This window comes from Procambarus clarkii, chromosome 18 (genome assembly GCF_040958095.1).
Source record: "Procambarus clarkii isolate CNS0578487 chromosome 18, FALCON_Pclarkii_2.0, whole genome shotgun sequence".
NCBI classification, from domain to species: Eukaryota; Metazoa; Arthropoda; class Malacostraca; order Decapoda; family Cambaridae; genus Procambarus; species Procambarus clarkii.
The window spans coordinates 33,456,247-33,479,350 of NC_091167.1; the positions used below are offsets into that span (position 1 = coordinate 33,456,247).

Sequence of the window (23,104 nt, forward strand, 5' to 3'; positions counted from 1 at the left end):
AGGTATGCTACTAGACTAGTCCCAGAACTAAGAGGCATGAGTTATGAGGAAAGGCTGCGGGAAATGCACCTCACGACACTGGAAGACAGAAGAGTAAGGGGGGACATGATCACAACCTACAAAATCATCAGGGGAATCGACCGGGTAAACAAGGACGAACTTTTCAACACTGGTGGGACGCGAACAAGGGGACACAGGTGGAAGCTGAGTACCCAAATGAGCCACAGAGACGTTAGAAAGAACTTTTTCAGTGTCAGAGTAGTTAGCAAATGGAATGCATTAGGAAGTGATGTGGTGGAGGCTGACTCCATTCACAGTTTCAAATGTAGATATGATAGAGCCCAATAGGCTCAGGAATCTGTACACCAGTTGATTGACGGTTGAGAGGCGGGACCAAAGAGCCAGAGCTCAACCCCCGCAAGCACAATTAGGTGAGCAATTAGGTGAGCACACAGGCTTCCTGTCCCCGACACTGAATTATTATATTATTGTTATTTAATGTGATTTCTTTTTCATATTATTATTATTATTATTATGTGATCACAAAAGTAATGTCAGAGCTCCACCTTTTTTTCCACAAAAATACCTGAATTTTTTCCACAAAAACATCCTAAATGAAATGATCCTCACAGGAAAGACACATTGTGGCACTTGTATATAATGGAATGTGAAAAAATTGCAGAATTTAGAGATAACACCATCAATAGTGTCAAAGAAATGGGTAAGTACTTCAGTCATAATGATGTGCTGCCCGAAATCTTAGTGAAGTATCCAAAATTTGCTTACTGTAGGTAATGCATGCACATGACTGTAAAGCTGCCGCCCAGTTGGGTGGGTGTGGAGCAAGATTAGTAATTGTGTGACCCCACTATAGATATAAACTGCCTTGTATAGTGACTGTTGTGAGCCTCTTTTTTTTTTTTTTTTTTTTTTTTTTTTTTTTTTTTTTGAGATATATACAAGAGTTGTTACATTCTTGTACAGCCACTAGTACGCGTAGCGTTTCGGGCAAGTCCTTAATCCTATGGTCCCTGGAATACGATCCCCTGCCGCGAAGAATCGTTTTTTCATCCAAGTACACATTTTACTGTTGCGTTAAACAGAGGCTACAGTTAAGGAATTGCGCCCAGTAAATCCTCCCCGGCCAGGATACGAACCCATGACATAGCGCTCGCGGAACGCCAGGCGAGTGTCTTACCACTACACCACGGAGACTGCTAGCTCCGCAGATTCTTGTTGAATCATTTGTGATACAAAAGATTATTGATGTGTGTATTTGTGTAGGTGATTAAATATGCATGTGTATATATGTATATGTATATATATATATATACAGGTATGTACATGATGTATGAGTATGTGTACATGTATATATAACATTAATAATTATGTAACTAGCGTCAAAAGATTGTTATTTGCTTAGCTAAACGAACTAGAGGGTTCAGTTCCTGAACCAATTATGTGCCTCTATAATCCTTTACACCACCGCCCATGGGATGGGTATAGGGGTGCATAATAAAGAAAGAAATTGAATTGTTATATTGGAATACTATGCAACTTGTTACTTTCAAATAAAACTGTCTTTTTAAAGCACAGAATAAGTCACAATACTTAGTGTGAAATAAAAGATGGACTACGTTTCAGTCCATCCTGGACCCTTATCAAATCGTGACAAAGTAAAGTGTGGGATAGTCAATATAAGGCAAAAGGAAAGGTGAAGAGAAAAAAAGTAATGCATGGGAACATAAAAATAATACTGAACTTTATATTTGGACAAACCTCTCTCTCAGGAATATCATGTGATATGAAGAAAACATCCCTAGTGATGCCCCTGATATGTGGATATGTATGAACCGAAGGATGATTTTTCAACTGAGGATATATAGATGGCACGAGCAGTCTAGAGATGCTGGGCCTCATCCGATGTTGATATTCCAGAGTTTCATACCTAGAGAAAAGAAATATGCTTTCAAACACAAATCAGTGTAAGGTTTGATTGTATTAACACAATCAAGGAAGGCAACAGTTTTATATCGAAACACATCATGATCAAATTTCTTTTATTTGACGATATATGAAAATCCCTCTCGGGCTCTCTAACCACTTCCAAGTCTGGCAACCTGAGCAATGTACAGACCGTATCTGATCAAGTGGATTGTGATTGCTATGTAAACAATGAGTAGCATCAGTCTTAGTGATCAAATTATCACCGAGTAACCCGATCTCATGCCAAACGGTAGAAATAAGTCTTTTTAAACTGACCAGAAGTAAATTCCAAGTAAACCACACTACTGTATCACCAGGAAAGCTTGGCCTTGGGCACAGTTGCAATAGTACAGAAATGTTAACAATTTGCAATATATATATAGGTACAAAACACTGACCACAACTGTGTCAAATACAGTACTTACGAAAGGCCATTTTTGATCAATCTTTCAAACAAGGAAGTTTCCAGACCATACTTAGTTGCTAGCTCAAACACTGTGGCACTTGGACGAAGCTGCTGGTGATCTCCTAAAGCAAACAATGTTTTAAATTAAACATTAACAAATGCAAATATATAGTTATAATTTATGGTTACTTTATACTCCTGTCTAAGAAGCGCAACAAAACCCCACTTGAATGGACAAATTTAAATGTAACCTAATCTGCTGCAAAAACCAGCATTGAATGTAATGAAACGCCATTTTCTGGGTGAGTCCCGGAGGCTCCCCGGAGCTTTCCCAGGCTGATATGCTAATGTCAGACTTTGGCATCAGTCATGTGTATGGACTTCTTAGGCCTAACGGGGACCACGGCCAGAACTGGGCCCCCTCAGAGACGCAAGGGGAGCAATGGCCTATAGAAACCCCTGTGTGGTTGTAAGCATTCTATGTCTGTCATTGACCGGAACAGGCACCCAGAAAGGTAAGAGCCTCCAAACAAACCCCTATTCTGGTTAAAATTGCTACCAAAAGCCAAACTAGTGGATAGAACTCCCCAACAGAAAACAAGCAAACTAGTGTGATGTCACACGTCGCCGCGCCGCTGTCTGCGCAGCTTCTCTCCTCCCCGGGAGGGGGAAGGGGGAGCCCCAGACCCTCCATGCCAGCTACCCACACCTCAGTTCTTGAAGCTGGATGTCAAAAACGCAAAAAAAAACACCGACCGAGGGAGGGAGGGATGCCGGGGAACCTCCGGGACTCACCCAGAAAATGGCGTTTCATTACATTCAATGCTGGTTTTCTGGGGGGAGCCTTATCGGCTCCCTGGAGCTAACTACCCACAGACGGAAAAAGAGGGACTTACCCGGGAGGTGGTCGTCGCTCACTCCTCAACTCGAAGCCGAGACAACTGGCTGCAACCGCCGACCCAAAGCAATACAGGCTCAAAGGGGCCCAGGGACATTTACAAGGTAACGAGCAGCCAGGACCCTGTTCGACCGCCAAAAACCCTGCGCCCGAATATCAGACCAAGATATATTCCAAAAGATGGTAGCAAGAGCCGGGAACTTACGGACATCATGGCCATGGGGATAGACCGCAGGCTGGCTGGACTTGATAACCCTGCGGACAACCTGGGAGACCCGAACCCGCAAACAGAGAAGAAGGGAAACCGGATCAACCCAAAGCGCGTCCCCGGACACAGAAGCCGTGGCGCGCAAATAACAGCGAAGCGCCGCAACCGGACACAAAACATGATGCACCCCCGGCCGGACCAACCAAGCATCTACCACCCACGGACCCCTCCGGAACGCAGCCGTCTCATTCTTTGCCAGAAAAGAAGGAGACGGCTGCAAGCGAACAAAACAATCTCCACGACCAAAAGAGCAGAAACCCCTGCGCCGGAGGAGAGCATGAAGCTCCCCTACATGACCCCCAGAGGCTAATGCCAACAAGAAAAGAGCCTTGGAGAAACAATCCCGGACCGAAGGGGCCACAATGAAACGAGGAGACGAAAGGTAAGCGAGCACTCTGTCCAAAGACCAGGACAGCTCAGGCGGCGCATGAGCAGGCTGGAGGTGAAACAAGGAACAAGACAGCTTGCGAAACGGCGCAGACGTAACATCAATACTGAAGGCAAGCTGAAGCGGCTCCGCCAGCGCCGCACGATACGAGGCGTCAGTGTTAGGCATAAGATGACGGTCCTCAAGCAACCAAGAGAGAAAGGACAAGACCACCCTAACAGACAACGAACTAACACGACGAAGACGCAAAAAGAAACAGAAGGACCGCCAGGAAACTTCATACTGCCGCTAAGAAGAAGCCCTCAGGTGGGACACCAACAAGGAGGCCACCTGATCACCATAGAGATGATGATAGACTCGAGTAAAAAAAACCCATACGCGAAGACTCGAGAAGATTGAACCAGCCACGTGACATACTGACCCGATCTGCTGAAAGAGGCGGAGCCGCTGGAAAACCCTCGGGTTTGGACACCGAGCAGGCAGCGCCTGAAACCAAGGCTGGGCCGGCTACCAAGGGGCCAGAAGGACAACTCTCCCCTGGTAAGTCTCCAAGCGAGTCAGGACCTGGAGTAACAGCCGAACCGGGGGAAAGAGGTACAGGAACCCCCAACTCGACCAGTCAAGCCGAAAGGCATCGACCCCGACGGCCTCACGATCACAAGGGCGCCGCGACCACGCCGACGCGAAGAGGTCCACCTCGGGGCGCCCAAACGTCTGGCAAAGCCAACGGAAGGAATCGTCGTCAACCGTCCACTCCGTGGAGAGGGGAACGAAGCGAGACAGGGCCCAAGACATTGGACACTCCCTGTACGTGAACCGCGAAGAGCCAAATCCCGAGAACTCAGCAGACGAATCACCCGGAGCGACCAACCCCAAAGAGACAAGGACTGCATCGAACCCCCGCGGTTGAAGCAATGATCCACCGGAGAGCAGTCCAAATGGAGCCAAATCGTCGATCCGTGGGCGACCCGAATCCTCCAAAGAGCAAACCACATTGCCACGAACTCCCGCACCGTGCTGTGAGCTCGACGGAAGGACGGATCCCAACGCCCCTGGCTGGCCTGGTGAGCACTGGTCACAAAGCCCCAGCCGAGAGACGACGCATCTGTGTACACATCGAGAGGGCTCGGGTAGGCGCCAAGGCACTGAACCCCGAAAAACCCGAAGAGGAAGCTAGTGACGCAGCAGCCGATGCAAGGCCCCCGGGGGTGACCCCGAAGGAACCAGAACAGCCGACGAAGTCAAACCCGACCAGGTGGGTAGACCACCATCGCGAAGTTCAGGCTCTCGCACAGTCTCTCGAGCAACCGCCGGGTGACCCGAGGGCCCACCAGAAACAGACGAAGGCAGGAACACAGCCGCAGGAGAAACTCCGGAGGGAGAGACAAGGAGGTGGTCCGAGAGTCCCACACGAAACCCAGTCAAGTCCGAACCTGAGAGGGGACCAGATGGGACTTCCTCCAGTTCACCATGAACCCGAACCCTGCGAGCTGGGAAAGAACCAAATCCCTGGCTAGCAAGCAAGCCGACCGGCTGGGAGCCCAAACCAGCCAGTCGTCGAGGTAGGCCAACACCTGAACACCTAGGAGACGCAAACGGGCTACCACGACCCGCGTAAGGCGCGTGAACACACAAGGTGCCAGGTTCAACCCGAACGGGAGACAATGAAAGCGGTAACTCAGACGCCTCACAACAAAACCGAGCCAGTCCCTGAACCGTAGATGAATCGGAACATGCCAATCAGCGTCCCGGAGGTCCAGGGACACCATCCAAGCACCCAACTCCAAGAGGAGCTGAACCCAGCCAAGTCCGAACCTGAGAAGGGACCAGATGGGACTTCCTCCAGTTCACTATGAACCCGAACCCGGCGAATTGGGAAAGAACCAAATCCCTGGCTAGCAAGCAAGCCGACATGACAGCGTAGTCATCCAAAAAGAGGGACAATGAACCTGAGGGGTTCAGACTGGACTAGTCCAGAATGAACCGCACGTCCGCGCAGTCCCGTTTCGGGACTGGAAACAGACGGGAAACCTATCTGAGGGATGACGTCGTTTCGACGACGCCCAAGCGAACCCACTCCAGACGACCTGACAGAGCGCAGGGGAAGAAACCTGCCCTGCCAGCCCTGACCCCCCCCCCAACGCCACCCCAGGCCAACAGACACGACCCGAAATGCCCACGAATCGTGGGACCAGGCGTGGGCGAACAGCGCAAGCCGCCCCCCCCCCCCCCATCACCCTGTCAATGGGGCAAACCATGAAAGGGCCGGCGCCCCTTACGAGACCCAGAACCCCGCACAGAGCGAACACCACGCCGACCAGACGAGGGAGGGTCCGAAGTAGGAGCCGAACCCGAACCTGACACCAGTGGCCTACCAAGACGAAAGGAACCCTGAGCCCTGGCACGACCCTTTCAGAAAGACCCACCCCAGGACCCCTGGAAAACCAACAAGTCCGACATCGGACGACAAGCCAATGACGCAGCCTGAATAAACTGCGCCACGGCCGATTCCTCAAACAGAAGAGGACAAAAAGGCGAAGAACGCCTAAGAGCCAGAGCCCAAGCAGATTCCACGGAGGAACCCAGCACCGCCTGCCGACACTCGAGACGGAAAGCATAAAACAGGGAAACCGCATCCCGCAAAATCGACGTGAACAGCTTCATTAAGGCAGCCGACGAACGTGCTGCCGAGGACAAGGCGCCGGACCCCAGGACGGACCCAAGCGTCCTCACATCCTCCACGAGCCAATCCGAGGACAGCTCCAGGAGGGAAAAGAACCGCAAGGCCGAAGCCAAAAGACCCCGGGCGCGCAAGTCCTCCGCTATGAGCGCCGCCGAAAGGGTGGGAACCTGCACATGGAGCTGAATAACACCCACATCGCGGGGAAGGGCAGGGGCAAACAAGCACTCATTCAGGTACTTAAGATAGCCCCCCAGGAAAACCTGAAGCACCGTGGAAGCTTCCCACTCCAGCATGTGGGAACGACAGAAGGAATGCCAGGAATCCAGAACAAACAAGGGGCAGTCCGCTAACCAGGAAAACTCCGGAACCTTGTAATGGAGCCAGAAAGGGAACGAAGTCCCAAACCTGAACTCGGACGGACCCATTTCCGAGGCATAATCCAGGTCACGCAGGAGGTAAGCTGCAAAGGCCACCCGCACCACACCAGGTTGGATGCGATAAGCCGAAAACCTCCGGAAAGACAGAACCGACGTACCCAGCGGAACACAGAACCGAACCCGGGGAGGGGCCAACACCAAATCCAACTCGTACGCAGAGGGGGGAAAAGACCACCCCACACCTTGTAACAATAAGCCCTGCTCAGAGGGAAGAAAAACCCAGGCGGGGTCCAGCGGGGCCCAAGGCACACAAGTCAGCCCCTCCCCAGCCTCGAGTTCCTTCACCGCAGGACCTGGGGCCGAGTCCTCTCCCCAAGCCACGACCCCACAAGACAAGGATGGAGCAGCCGTAGAAGCCGGAAGAAAGGGGGGGCCCACTGGTCAGACCCAGAAGCCTCGGCTAGGAGACAAGACTCGAATGCCTCTACCACCCCCCTGGAAGGGGCACCCCCGAAGCTGCCCGAGTCTTGAAATCAAGTAACCCCTGCTCCAACTCCGAAACCCTCAGACGCTTCACGGCTGGAATCAGGATGGGGGGGAGGGGCCAGAACGTACAGAAGGGGAAGGACGAGGAGGTGCGGACTGAACCAGGATCGAAGCGACCCCCACCCCCAAGTCCGGGTCTCGAAAAGCAAAGCGGGGCAGCCCCGGGGCATCCGGGTGAGCAACCAACCGAGTGTGTTGCAACAGACAAAACCTAGCTTGCAACGCACGCGCCGCCTGTACCTGAATAGAATCATCCGAGGATTGGGTAAATTGAGTCACAAGCAAGCAGCAACACTCACAGGACTCAGGGTCGAAAGTATCACTGACCCAACAGGCAGCGTGGCAGAGGCAAAAACAATGAGGGGTCACCCTGAGACAAGGGGCCGAGCAACCCTAAAACTTGCACACAGCGAGCGGGGATGCTGGGGGTCACATCCATCGAACCCACGCACCCCCCTAGGGGATTCCCAGGGTCCTGAGCGTTTACTTTAAGAGGACTCGCACTCAGGTATTCCCAGGCAGGGCACTGCTAACCGGCGCCCAAAACTACCAAGCGAACTTCTATAGCTGTACCCCAGGGACGTGTACACTCACGAGGACCTAGCAGGGGGCACCACCGAGGAGAACCGTGGAAGGGCAAACACCAGTGGAATAATAGGGCAGAACCCCCCACCAGGCAAAAACAAAAAGAAAAACAAAACCCAGCAAGAGGACAGCGAACCCCAAGGAACAGAGCCAGCCGTTATGTCGGGAATACAAAGCTGTGCAGCACCCTGCGCCCCTACCAGTGCAAACTGCCTCTTACCTGTTGGTAACAAGGGAGAACAGAACACCCAAGAGCCCAACAGGTGGCCGAAAAACCGAAAAGGTAAAACGGACCAGCAGAGGCCGACCCCGAGGAGCCTGTGGAAGGTGGCCCCAAGCCCCAAGGGCAGTACTTACAGGGCACCTAAGGAAGGCAGCCCTAGGCGCATGCAGCCAGAGTACTGAAGACAACTCCTGGCTCTCGCACCCACAAAAACAAACACCACACGCAAAGCACAGTGCCGTAGCAACACTGGAGCCAGAGCACACAACCTTCGCCTATAGCATCAGCCTCAAGAACTGAGGTGTGGGTAACCGGTGTGGAGGGTCTGGGGCTCCCCCTTCCCCCTCCCAGGGAGGGGCGAAGGGGGAGGCCCGCTGTCTGCTCCGCTGCGCAGACAGCGGAGCAGCGATATGTGACGTCACACTAGTTTGCTTGTTTTCTGTTGGGGTTTTCTATCCACCAGTTCGGCTTATGGTAGCAATTTTAACCAGAATAGGGGTTTGTTTTGAGGTGCTTATCTTTCTGGGTGCCTGTTCCAGTCGATGGCAGACATAGAATGCTTCCAGCCACACGGAGGTTTCTATAGGCCATTGCTCCCCTTGCCTCTCTGAGGGGGCCTGGTTCTGGCCGTGGTCCCCAGTAGGCCTAAGAACTCCATACACATGATTGATGCCAAAGTCTGACATTAGCATATCAGCCTGGGAAAGCTCCAGGGAGCCGACGAGGCTCCCCCCAGAAAAGAACTTTTGCATACTGTATCAACATTTTTAAACAAAAATCACTCATAAAGCCATATATATAGAATTCACATATTTTTATATATACAGCTTTGCTATTCAAATGCATACATTGACGAGACACCCATGAATGCTAAGACTAAGGGCTCGTCAGAGAAAGAGGAAGTTTGCTAACTGTTATCCATGTAACTGTTATCATTTTTTTTGTCTATAAATTTTGCAAGTATTTACCTACTTAAAATTTTCTTAGATTAAGGACCTGCCCGAAACGCTGCGCGTACTAGTGGCTTTACAAGACTGTAATTACCATATTATGTATCCTCACATTCCCAATGTACCTTCTTGTATATGCATAAATAAATAAATAAATAAATAAAATAAACACAAAACTGACCATACTTTGAAAATATTACATATCGGTAAAGCTTTGAATATAATGAAACACCCTTTTCAAGAAGACTGTTAATAGCTTCCTGGTCCTTACAAGCTGATAAAGCTAAGCCTAAAGATCATGCTAAACCTCTAATACAAGGTGACCTGTAGGGAGCCAGGACCATAATCTAGCTCTCTATGGTTGGAATGCTTAACCCTTTAACTGCGCGGCCTATAAATATGACATCCCCCCAGTGCGCAGGAAATGAAACCTTGGGAAAAAATTATTTTTTCTTCGGAAAGTGTCAAAAACCCCTCCCTGTATATGGGTATAGCAACGCAAGTTCGAAATTGTACTTACTTTGGCTGCTATGGGGTCCGAAAGGTGGGCCGTGACGTCATAATTCCTTGTGCACCAGAGCAGTATGCTCTCGGGGTCGGTGGGGCGCCCGGGGCAGGGCACGCGAGTTGCCGCAAATATATTTTTGCACATTTTTTGCGCACTGTTCCAAATACATTTTAATTGTTTTTACATGCTAATCCTATGTATAATGAACACATACACTATATTATGGCAGTAAAACATCCGTACTGTCCGAAGACAGTGTTACGTGCATGACACTTGTGTACACATATGTTGCACATATTTACCATGTATCATGCTAATTTATGTATATATACAATCTATTTACAGACTATACACTGTCACACACTATATACATTCACCATCAACACATTCAGAACACCGGGAGTGAGAGCAGTCACACCCAGCCAGCCCTCCCTCACTCCTCCAACATTGTATTCGCCAACATTGCTCCTCCAAATCATAGTTATTCACACGAATGTTTCAAGTTCATTTATGTATATTTACAACATATGTACACACACTCTACACTGTCACACACTATATACATTCACCATCAACACACTCAGAACACCGCGAGTGTGAGCAGCCACACCCAGCCAGCCCTCCCTCACTCCCAACATCTTACTCGCCAACATTGCTCCTCCCACCATACTGTTATTGTATTTATTACACAATTTACACATGTTATATATACCTATCTACATGTTTTTTTACCAGAACTATGCAAGTAAGCCGGTATTGTGTCCAAACAGTACAGTGGCCACCATACACTGCATGACAAATCACACAGCAGACAGCAGACGACGCCACGATTACGACGTCACCTCCATCACCAAAATAGCTCCTCACAACATACTCCTGGTGCTGTTATTACACTATTCCACACACACTGTATATACCTATGTACATGTGTGTTCTCCATAGCGAAAAACGAAGCTAGTATGGTGAGCAAAACAAGAGTTAATGCCACACAGTGAGGCTACCTCAATTCTCTCCCTTCCTCACCAAAATTCCTCCTTCCTATGCACAACCCTCATTATAACCACAATCCTGGTCACTAATACCTGTAAATGAATAACTGACCACAAGTTTATTTTGAAAAGGAACCTAAAAAGTAGTTTGAAGGTTCCTACATGGACGAAATAATGCTGTGGTGCTGTGGCTAGCACTGTGAACATCGTGAACAGCATTGAATCACTGATATTTGAACATTGTACCCAGTCATTATCACACTCGGGTTTTTCTATAATACTATCATGGCTAAATAAAACAGATTATATATATATTTTGACAATATTAGGAGATGCTGTGGTCACACGCTGAACAGCAGTGCTGTGCACTCATGCTGCGAGCGCCAGCCTTGGTTGCTCACTCACTACTGAGGCTCTGGCACCCGGCAATGTGGACCATGATTTTTTTTAAAGATGACGTCTGTTTAGAAGAGCCCTGAGGAAGCTGATGTGAACCCCATGTAGCCGCGGGAGTTTTGAATGGAACGTGAAAAATAAAAACACCCAGAGGCGCGTTGCGCACCTGAAGCCTGGGCCTGCAGGCGCGTTGCGCAATTAAAGGGTTAAAGATCAGAGATTTGTCCAAAACTGAGGAAACCCACATAATATGTTGGTGAAATAACCATACCACCACTTGAAAGAAATTAAGCTGCACATAGTTGCCCGCCCAGAAAAGTCTGTGTTGAACCCCCCCACCCAACAGGAAAGGAGGGGAAAACAGAGTGTGGATAAAAGGCACTCTGCAGCTCTACTTAAGAATGTTTCCTTACATGAACACCTAATTTTAGGAAGAACCCTTCAGTAGCTTCCAAGTTGCTTAGTCATAACACACTTCAGATAGGAGAACATTGCCAAAAAGAACACAAAAGATCACCAGAGCATCCAATAAAACAGCTAGAGGCAAACATTCAATTGGGCCACCCAAAATCCAGAGCCCAATTATTCATTTTGGACTTATTAGCAAAGAATACTGCCAAAACTACAAACTTCTAGACTAGAGGTGTCCTTATGTATCAATATCAGAGGTTTCAACCTATTTTTGAAGTACAGATATCTTAAAAAAAAAAATCATGCTTCTAGCACAGAACATTAATCCTATCAAAACGATCAACAGAAACCAAAGCCCACAAAAAAGATGTCTTAAACAAGGAACCTTTAAACTTAAAGTGAGAAGACAAATAACATGAAAACACGACCTAATGGCCAAGAGATTCAAGAGAAGCATGAACCAGCTAGAGGTGAAAGAAAACCAAGAAATAATTTAAAAACAGAGGGAGATGAGGTATGCAAGCAGCAGAGTCTCCGACAAAGTTGAACTGTATGAGATGAAAGGACATCAAAGTATTGGACATCAAATGATAATCCAGAACTAAGAAAGAAAGGACAAACTATCGCTGATGAAACAAGATAAATGCCAGAAGACAAATTAATGATGGAAGGCCAGGTATGCAGTCTCATTGATGTTTCAATGAATGAGACAAATGTGAAAGTAAAATACCCATATAAAGAATGGAAAGTGGAAAGGGTAGAACTGGCCACATGTTGAGCGACAAGAATGACACCACTCACAAAGGTCTACAAACAAGCCAACACAGGGAGGAGCAGCTAGACCGAGGAAACAGGAAGAAGAATGACCAACGACTGCAGTCTAGATAAAGTGACAACTATGCAAGCCTTGTGATCTAGAAATGGAACAACACTGGCCAGATATCAATTCAATCCTGAGGCAAACAAGTCCACTTGTAGATGGCAGAAACATCTTACAATTCTAGCAGGAGGCTGGCTGCATCTGCCTTCCACTCCACTAAAATCAGCTGAAAATGGGAGAGGTTGTCAGCTTTGACACATGCTGATTATGGACTGCACTAAGGAATAAACTCCAAGAAACCAGAAAAGAAGCTTTACTCAAAGACTTCACTCCCATATGAAGAGGCAATACACAGAAGGCCCACTATTCAGACAATGGACCATCATGATGCAATCTGAGCAAAGACGGAGAGATGAGTCCTGAAGGAAAAGAATGCAATTTGTCAACACAGTCAGGTCACAGCTATAAGGTCCCAGATTTAGTTCCCACAGCAGGAGGGAGGCATTTGAAAAAATTATTTAACACCAATGCTTCCATTCACTTAGCAATAAATAGATTCCTGACCTCTTGCATAGTCTAGTCACTTGGTTCTCCATTGTCATTTTCCTTCATATATGGGTATATAGTAACTTTGGTTGTTTCTTTGCTTTGGATACACTGTTATTTGCATAGCTTTCATTTTTCTGATACTCTTATACTTACATTTTTGTTCCTAGCTTTGTTATATCTATTCCAGTTTACCTCTGCCCTTTGTATTTCCAGAAAACAAGAAATAGTCAATTCAGCATAAATTTGTAACGTTTCTGATGAATTATGCACTTTCTTCAAAAACTTTGAAATGGTAGGAAATAATTTGAAATTGCAGTCACAATAATAAAATAAAAATCCTACCTATCAGTATGAGGTGCTGGCAGTTGGCAGTAAGAGATGCAATGACATGTGATTCAAGAATTTCGGCAGCTTCCTCGATGATAACTGAAAAAAGTATAGCATGTTCCTTTGGTAAAAGTAATGTGATATGGGAATACATTACAGTACAGTAACTGTATTCCTAGGGAGAGTAGGACTACTTGGTCTCCTAAGCTTTCCCTACTACCAAGACAAGCAATTTAAAAGTATACATCATATAATAATGATCAATTCATATTGAGTCAATACTGTACATAATTTTGTTACTGGCTGGCTAGCGTAAGTTTTTGGTTGCCACATCTGCCATTAGAATTCAAGAGATGAAAATATATACATCAAATAATACAAAATAAGTATGCTATTAAGTAAAGTACTTAAGTAAAGTTTTTGGTTGCCACATCTGCCATTAGAATTCAAGAGATGAAAATATATACATCAAATAATACAAAATAAGTATGCTATTAAGTAAAGTACTGTCAGAGCTTGCCTTGGGATAATCCTTTCCAAAGAAAATAAGACAAACTCAACAGTTATTAGGTACAATACTGTACCATCTTTATGTTGTACACTGAAAGTATATTGTAATGAAATGTAAGGGGTGAAAAGTTGAGGGTGTGTAGGGAACAAGTCACAGTAATGTTGAAAATTAGTAACCCAACCCATACATATGAAATAAAGGAAAATAAAGACATTTCAGTCCATCCTCGACTCTTATAAAGTCATGTCAGAATGGACCAAAATATCATTTTCATTTCATTTCATGTGTGGGCTGAGGTGTTAGTTTCATTACATTGATAAGGGGTGACTTGTGCTCCAAAATTTTATGTGCTGCTGACAATCAGTGGATGATTATGTTGAAAACTTTGTTGAGACAAGATCATCTGAACCTTCTTTACCTTTGTCTTGTGACAATTAATCCAACATTAACAGCAGTAACAAATGGTTAAAGAAGAATAAATTTGAAACTAAAACTTGGTATAATATTGTTAAGAATATAAGGCACTTAAATTGAGTTTTACCAGAGAGTTAAGAAGGAATTAATGTAGTATTATTTTGAAAAGTAAGAGAACAAAAGGCTATCAAAGATTAATAATGTGACATTTATGTTAGCAAATACAAAACTTTTGTACATCTTTTTAAAACAGTAAAACTAAATACTGTATACTGTACACAAATCCAAAATCTTACTTACCAATAGCTGGGGCCAAGTCTTGCATAATGCTATTGTACTGCGCTGCTCCTGTAGTTGTCATGCCCACTACTGAAGCATTACGCATGGTATACAAATACTCTTGGTCCCGAGTTTCTCGCAGGGCTCTTGAATTCTTTTGGTAATTTGATTCATGGGTCTTAACTTTATGCTCCATTTTGTTTATGAGCCTCCCTAACCAGTATTTATAAAGCTGCCACCTCACTGGGAAACTAAGACTCAAAATATTAAGATTCATTTGCTTTTCTAGCTTAGACAATTCTTCAGGATTTCCAGTTAAAGTGAGGCCAATTTTCAATGCTTCCATCTGACCAGAAAGAATTGTACATTTAAAATAAGAACCTTGATTGGTTGGATCTTCATTATATCTTTCTGATTCTGCTTGGAACTCCCCTTCAAGTCTATTAAGAGTAATTTCATACTGGAGATGATAGGCTTCAAAAATTGGTTCATCATCACTGTCATCATCGTGTAACAGTCTATCTTGCTCCTCAAGACCAAGTAATTCCTGTGCATCTTCCCATTCATTATCACTATCACTTAATTCACCTTCTTCTGTTTGACTTCTTTCTTGTTTCGAAGTAACAGGCTGATTTTTATGCGGTGCCAGTTGGAACTGGTTAATTTGACTTCCAAAATCCTCTTGCTGAATATTAAGGAGTAGCCATCCTGTTAACTTGTTACCAGGATGGCTTGCAACTGCTCTGAACTGGCATTCTAAATGCTTAGGTATGATGTTTTCAGATGCAAGTATGTCAAAAGATAGAATTCCTTTTTCTGTTTTGCAACTATCTATTTTGTTTCTCATAATCTTGATTTTGTTTTCCAATTCTATTACTTGGTTCCGTAATTTAAAATTTCGCTCATGGATGGGTCGTGGGAGGCTACGGTTCCCATGAAGATTACGTACTAGAGAATTTACTTGAAAACGACTAATATTCTCACTCTTAGATCTTGACCCAATTCTTACAATATTACTTGTGTAAGTAGTCATTCCCTCTAAGAACTGATCTAGTGCATGATTTGTGAAACACACAACCAATATTGGAGTGGGATTATCTTTACTTTTCCAAACATTGCTATTGTGTAACAGGATCTGTGTAATTTTGAGACCTATAAAGGTCTTTCCAGTGCCTGGAGGTCCTTGGATAATGGCTACCTGACGTGTCAGAGCACTTCGAAGCGCTCTAGTTTGAGAACTATCAAGGCCTAACTCTTCATTAGATGGCCATGCTGAGAGGTAGCTTGTAACTAACACATTCTTAAGGTGAGTAAATTGGTCATCATCAGGCTCTTCAGTATCTGTTAAAAAATTAAACAGTGCATTGTATGCCTCAGACTTTTTCATCATCTTGCTTTTTTTAATAACTCTTAAATCATATGTCACTTGAGCATTCAAATATCTAGGAGATTTAACATCAGGCTCAACATAAACTATGTAAGGTTCCAAAGGAAATGCATTTCCCGACATATTTTTCAAAGCCATTAAAACATGTTTATAAGGCATAAAATATGCTCTTGATTCAACCATCAAGAATTTACTGGTCATGTCAAACATTTCAATATCCGACTCAAACTGAATCCCAATAATTCCATCCTTTAGCATTTCTGGATCTCTGTCAGCAACAGATGCAAGGAGTAAGCTTCTGAAGTTATCACTGCTGAGACACAAAAGATTACCATACAACAAACGCTTGGAGTTCTCAAATTTGACTTTCTTTGGTATATTCAACTGAACATTATGAATGATGTTATGATTTTTTATCTGAGACCCAACAACACAAACATCTCTATAAATTCTTACATCCCTAACTTTAGAGTGCTTAGAACCCAAGAAATCCTGAATTCCTTTCCTCAGAGGCCTCACAAAATCTTCACGAAGAAGTCGAAATTGTACATCTAAGTAATGCTCGCCATCATTATATTTTCCCTGGACTATGTTCTTGCGAAGAAATGGACGCTCAACTGCAGATAAGTCCCTTGGTGTTGGTAATACTGGATATTCCCTAAAGTTATCAGGTGGATCCATGTGGTCCATTTCATACTTACGCCTTCTCCTTTCATTAGAACCTAGCATTTTCTCTTGTTCCCACTGTTTAGAAGCTTCAGTCAGCATTTCTTGCAGATCTTCATATTGCTTCACAAGACCATTTTCCTTTAATGGTATCAGGACTGAAATGCAGGCCTCCAATAAACTGGGTAGCCTGTCAATAGCAATGCTTGTCATAGCACTTGCATATGCTTCTAAAAATATGTGTAGTTTAAGGAACAAGTCTTTTGCCTTATGTAAATATTCTCTCTTAATTGTAAAGGCAAAATTGCATAATTTGTCAATGAATTTTTGTTCACAAGTTTTGCTAAACAGATCACATAAATTTTCTTTGTTTGACTGAGTACAAGTTGCATGTGCAAGAACACATATTAAAAGCACAAACTTGTCATTTGTTATTCTGTCATCCTCAAGAAGAAGAGTAAAGCCTGACCCAGCACTCAACAGTTCTGTGACTACTACATCAGATGGTAATTGCAACAGCTTTTCCATATGCTTGAAACCCAAAGGATAAGTTCTCTCTCTCCTTTGGTTTCTTCTGTCTGAGCCCGTTGAATTTCTATCATCATGTATACAAACATTTAAGGAATCTAAGCTTTTAGCACCTCTACTGGTTTGAAAGTCAGTACCCCTGCCCCTGCCTCTGCCTCTACCCCTTCCCCTACCCCTACCCCTACCCCAACCCCTGCCCCGGTCAAAGTTACCCCTAAAAGAATCTGTTTGAGGAGCAGAACCAGAACGGGTATATTGTCCCCTTTCATTTCTGGGTTGGTCTTCGTGATTAAAATGGCAATCATCTCTAAATTGTCTGGAACTAGACCCAAATCTTGATGTGTTCATGTTTCCCAAGTCTGAAAATTAATGGAATGCTATTAAAAAAATTTATTAAAATGAAAAGCACATAAGTTGAAAATCAAGATACAGTATAGAAATGCACCAGAGATTTATAACTTGAATCACTATCTTCTTTTCCTTGCAGTCACTTGATTATCCCAAGTGTTCGGTTAGCTTCTTTGACTGCTGTTCCTACCTGCTGATACAGTATATTATTTATCATATACAAATACAATCTAGCCCTTAAGCTGCACAAATACAAATTAAAGCTTTTGAAAGCGACAAAGAATTGGTAGATAGCTTATGGTAATGGTAACATAGTAAGCATATACAGTGGTACCTCGCATAACGATCGCCCCAAAAGACGAACATTTTGGGTAACGAACGGCCCGATCGGCGTCAAATCGTCCTGTATGACGAACGCTGGTTTGAGTAACGTCAAAACCACATGGTGGGGTCGCGCTGCTTCTTGCACATTCTTAGACGCCTCCGACGATGCACATAAATTATGTTGTTCTTGTTTAAAGATGCTAATGATGCTGGGATATAAAAGGGTGACTGCTGAGATGTTGCAAAGCATTGACGTTTTTGTAGGAAAAAAGAAATGAAATGTCTGCTATACAACAAATGTCAAAAAGGTTTGTTCGGTGTTTGGCAGGTAGGCTGCTCCATTAAAACAATCTTTCTTTGTTTCAAATGTGTTCCATTTGTTTTGCATTTGTCATTTACGTCTCAAAAATGGAGAAGCCTACCTTACATACACTGAATAAACCATTATGACATTTTCCTTTCTTCAAATGTGTTCAATATTTATTTTTCATTTGTCTTATAGCAAAAGGTTCATTCGATGGTTGGCAGGTAGGCTGCTCCATGTTTCTTACATACAAAAAACGTAAATAATAAAAAAATGAAGAATTTTAAAAACCAGTACAAATGTCAAAAAGGTTCGTTCGGTGGTCTACAGGTCGGCTGCTCCATGTTTCTTAAATAAAAAAATAAAAAACAAAAAATAAAAGAACTGTTGAAACAATTTGAAAATTGGACAAATGCCATAAAGGTTCGTTTAGTGTGTCGAGTAGGCTGCTCCATTATTGAGACGTAAGTGACAAATACAAAACAAATGGAACACATTTGAAACAAAGAAAGATTGTCATAATGGAGCAGCCTACCCAACAAGCACTGAACGAACCTTTTGCTATAACGAATATGAAAGACAAGGGCTGCTGGCTGGGTTAGTACTGCGTGAGCAACCATTTGTAGCACACATGCCTCTGGCTCTCAAACACCTGTCCCACACGGTGTTGAAAGACTGTGCTCAGTCGGTGCAATTCAGACCCTATTGTTTGAAGAACATAAGGGTCATAACATTAGTGAAGCTAGGCGCAATAAGGGCTTAACACAACGGTCGGATGCCAGTGATACAGCACCTATGAGGATGATACAGCGAGCGTATCCAGTTGTAGCTCCGAGCCCCACCCTTGCCATCTCGAATTTATATAGATGATACATAGATGAATCGTTTTCTGCGTTCAGTGATGATGCATCTGATACAAGTAGCATAGATGAACATTGTTAGCGGCTTCCATGGTGGTGTTGTTCATTGATATTTTCAAGAATACCTGAATCTCTTCCTGACTGATGGACACTCTTTGAGGCTAGCTGAATCTCTTCTTGACTGATGGACACTCTTTGAGGCTAGCTGAATCTCTTCCTGACTGATGGACACTCTTTGAGGCTGGCTGAATCTCTTCCTGTGTGGGACCTTACAAAGCGATCTTTTCAAGACTACCTTACAAATTGAGCTTTTCCTATAATCGTTTCAATACTACCTTATGCTTTACAAGCCTGGCTACATACCACCTACAAGTACTAAAGCCAAGGGTGCACGCGAGTGCGTTATTTGCAAGCACACAGAACGATGAAGCAGGAAACGAAAATCTATCTGTAGCTGGTGCAAGGAGAGCAAAGTCGTGCTGTGTAAAATGGACTACTTCGTTGACTATTACGCACTTCCAAAGCACTGAGTGTGTAATACAGTGTGTTACTGTGTAAATAGTATGTGAAACTGTACATATTGTAATTTTAGTGAATTTTTACCACGTAATATTGTGACAATAAACATTTATTGTGGACACATTACTGACACTATGTATCACAGTTCCATGGAAAATTATGAACATTCTACTGTATACATATTGTAAAGGTCACAAGTATGCATCATATACGATAAAAGAAACAAATAAAACCGCATTGGAAATGCATAGAAAAAATATTTGAAAATATATTTGTGGCAACACGCGGTGCTTGAATGGCCTGCGCGACCGTGTCTGGGAGCTTCACACACGGGCGACCAGGCCCTGATGACGTCACAGCGCACCTTGTCCACACCCTCACAGCCAAAGTAAGTGGAATTTGATAATTATTTTCACATAGACATGTTCAGGGATGGTAATTTATCATTTTGTAAAGAAAAATGATATTTTGGGGAACATTTGATGTCATGCACACTGGGGAAATTTCACAATAAACACAGTGCATCACACTGGTTACATGGGGGACACTCGTTTTGTATGACGTCCGTTTCACATGACGAACATGGAACGGATTAAATTCGTTATGCAAGGTACCACTGTATATGCCTAACTGTATAAGCTTAATAGTCCCTGATTATGGGTGAGATAATAGCAAGAGCAGACAAATATAAAGCAAGATTGCTATTATTTGGGAACTTGAATTTGAAAACATTAGACTCAGAGGCCAACAATGATGACCAAGACATCTGAACTGGCATATTCACAAGCCTCTGTGTACACTGTTGTAACTGGGATATGGATCAAATACCCACTTGTATTAGTATTTTCATTGTTATTAATGCAAATAAACTACTGTACTCTTGCTAGAACTACTGACTCTGTATTGTAATAGTCTATGCCTTTCATCCTTAAGTATCACCTTTTTTGTTATAATTTATTATTTTTCTTCAATATTTTAATTTTATTAGCTTACTTCTCTTTTAGTATTAATGTTTTACCCCCTCACTTATTTAGTTAAAAAAAATCTTTATTATTTTAAGTTTTGCCTGAAATGCTTTGCACAATAGTAGCTCATTAGTATGTGTAACTCCTGTCCTCACAATTGTATATACCCATTAGTTTTAAGCTTTAGTCATTAATGTTTTTCCTGCCCGAAACGCTTTGCTTAATAGTGGCTTTAGGCATTGTATTATATCTAGCCAAACTCAATATACTTAGCCCTTGCCAATATGGCTTCAGACCCAAAAAAAGCACTAACGATGCACTTATTAGTATGCTTAACTCGATTCATACAGCTCTTGATAAAAATGAGTTCCCTGTTGGGTTGTTTGTGGACCTGCGTAAAGCTTTTGACACTGTCAACCACCAAAACCTTCTTCTTAAATTACATCATTATGGAGTCAGAGGACACTCCCTACAATACCTCAAATCCTACCTTACTGACAGGCTCCAATATGTTTCTGTGAATAATACAATTTCTCCCACCCTACCCATCAACATTGGTGTTCCCCAGGGCAGCATACTTGGCCCTCTCCTCTTTCTCATCTACATTAATGACCTTCCAAATGCCTCCCAACACCTCAAACCAATTCTATTTGCTGACGACACAACCTTCATTTACTCCAGTCCTGATCCCCTTGCTCTAAATGCCACAGTAAATACTGAGCTAAATAAAGTCCATCTGTGGCTAACTGCCAACAAACTCACCCTTAACATTGACAAAACCTTCTATATTCTGTTTGGCAATAAATCCTCTAATCAAATAAATCTCAAAATAAACAATACCCAAATTTGTAACAAATTAGATGGCAAATTCCTTGGCATTCTCATCGACCACAAGCTTAATTTCCAGGGACACATTCTAAACATATCAAAAAAAGTTTCAAAAACTGTGGGCATTCTTTCTAAGATCAGATATTATGTACCACGCCCTGCCCTGGAGACTCTCTATTACTCCCTTATCTATCCATATCTCAACTATGGTATTTGTGCTTGGGGCTCTACTACCCAAAATCACTTACGCCCTCTAATTACTCAACACAAAGCTGCTATTAGGACAATATCCAATTCTGGCCCCAGACATCACTCGGTACCCCTACTTAAATCTCTGAATATGTTAGACATTAAGTCACTGCACATTCTCTCATGTGTATTATACATATATAAAACGCTAAACTATAATGCCAATCCTGATCTCAAAAGCTTCATAGAAGGTTGTATCAGAACCCATGAGCATCACACCAGAAATAAATACAGTTTTGATATTCCTAGAGTACGACTTAATCAAACTAGAAATGCTCTACAAATCAAGGGGCCCAGAATGTGGAATGACCTTCCCAACCATGTTAAAGACTGTACCTCTCTCAACCAGTTTAAGTTAAAAGCGAAGCTATACCTAATAAATTCCCTGTAACCTACCTTACCCTTCTATTGTCAAGCAATGTCTGTTTTTTTTCTTTAAAGAGCGCTGTTTGTCGACATAATTGTATTTGTGCTGCTTTTTCATCTATGTTTTCATTTCTTGTTTTCATTCTACTCATTATGCTCAATTAGTATTAAGCTTGTCATTTAAGTTTATCATGCCCGAAACGCTTTGCGTAATAGTGGCTTTAGGCATTGTATGTACTAGCTCTACCTATAAGTCAAACAATCCTTGTAAATATTTATTGTATGTATGTACCTTACCTAAATAAAATTGTATTGTATTGTATTGTATTGTATTGTATGTACTAGCTCTATCTATTAACCCAACAAACTTTGTAAAATCTCTTTATGTACCTTACCTAAATAAACATTTATTTATTTATTATTTATTTATTTATATTACTTTTCACCTTACCCCAAATGCTATGCGTACTAGTCTAGTGGCCTTAGGTACTGTATTGTATGTACTATCTCTATCTTTAAATCCAACATTATATATAACTCAATGTATGCACCTTTACCTGAATAAAAAATCTAATCTAATCTACCTTAAAGTTCTTTGTACACACATTCTTTTGAATAAAAATTATTATATTATTGTTTGGAGACCAGTGACTGGGTGTCCAAACACAGCACAATGAAACCTAAGACACCTTCAGTTTTTCGTTAATATCGTCTTGGATATTGCATGTACATCATTACAAGTGATAAAACTTTTCTTTCGCTTTCAATCGTAACATATACAGTATATAAATCAAAACTATTAATATATTTTAATCCACTTAAAGCGTCAATAACTTGATGTGTCCGGAGAATAGCGTCCTTACCCTATTTCCAGGTTTTCACTCAAGAAATTTTCAAGGTAAACTGTATAAAATGTAACTAGTAGTTTTGTCTTACTTGTAACACAAATGATTTGCGTTTATTCACGTTCCTATATGATTATAGGAATTGTCCTTCGCCGCTAGTCTATAGTCTACAGATCACATAAGTTATCCCAATTACTGTGTTATATTATTTTTATTTATTAATTTATTTATTAATTTATATATACAAGAAGGTACACTGGATTGCGAGAGTACAGGTACTCTTACATTAAGTTCATGTATGTTTATTGAGACAAACTCTGACATTCTTGCAAAGCTACTAACACGCATAGCGTTTCGGCCAGGAATTACTATATTATGTTTAATGTTTACTCTAACCTTAA

At 43.1% G+C, this 23,104-nt stretch overlaps 1 protein-coding gene across 1 annotated transcript in view; it reads right to left on the minus strand.

Moving 5' to 3' along the window:
* LOC123754401 (uncharacterized) overlaps positions 1-23,104 on the minus strand; it is an 82,410-nt gene that overhangs the window by 56,790 nt on the left and 2,516 nt on the right. Inside the window, exons 2-5 of the mRNA XM_069326798.1 lie at positions 14,536-17,454; positions 13,326-13,409; positions 2,412-2,514; positions 1,780-1,948 (exon numbers count right to left, since the gene is read on the minus strand). Of these exons, the coding sequence (XP_069182899.1) occupies positions 1,780-1,948; positions 2,412-2,514; positions 13,326-13,409; positions 14,536-17,454 (3,275 nt within the window). The remainder of the gene's footprint in view (positions 1-1,779; positions 1,949-2,411; positions 2,515-13,325; positions 13,410-14,535; positions 17,455-23,104) is intronic.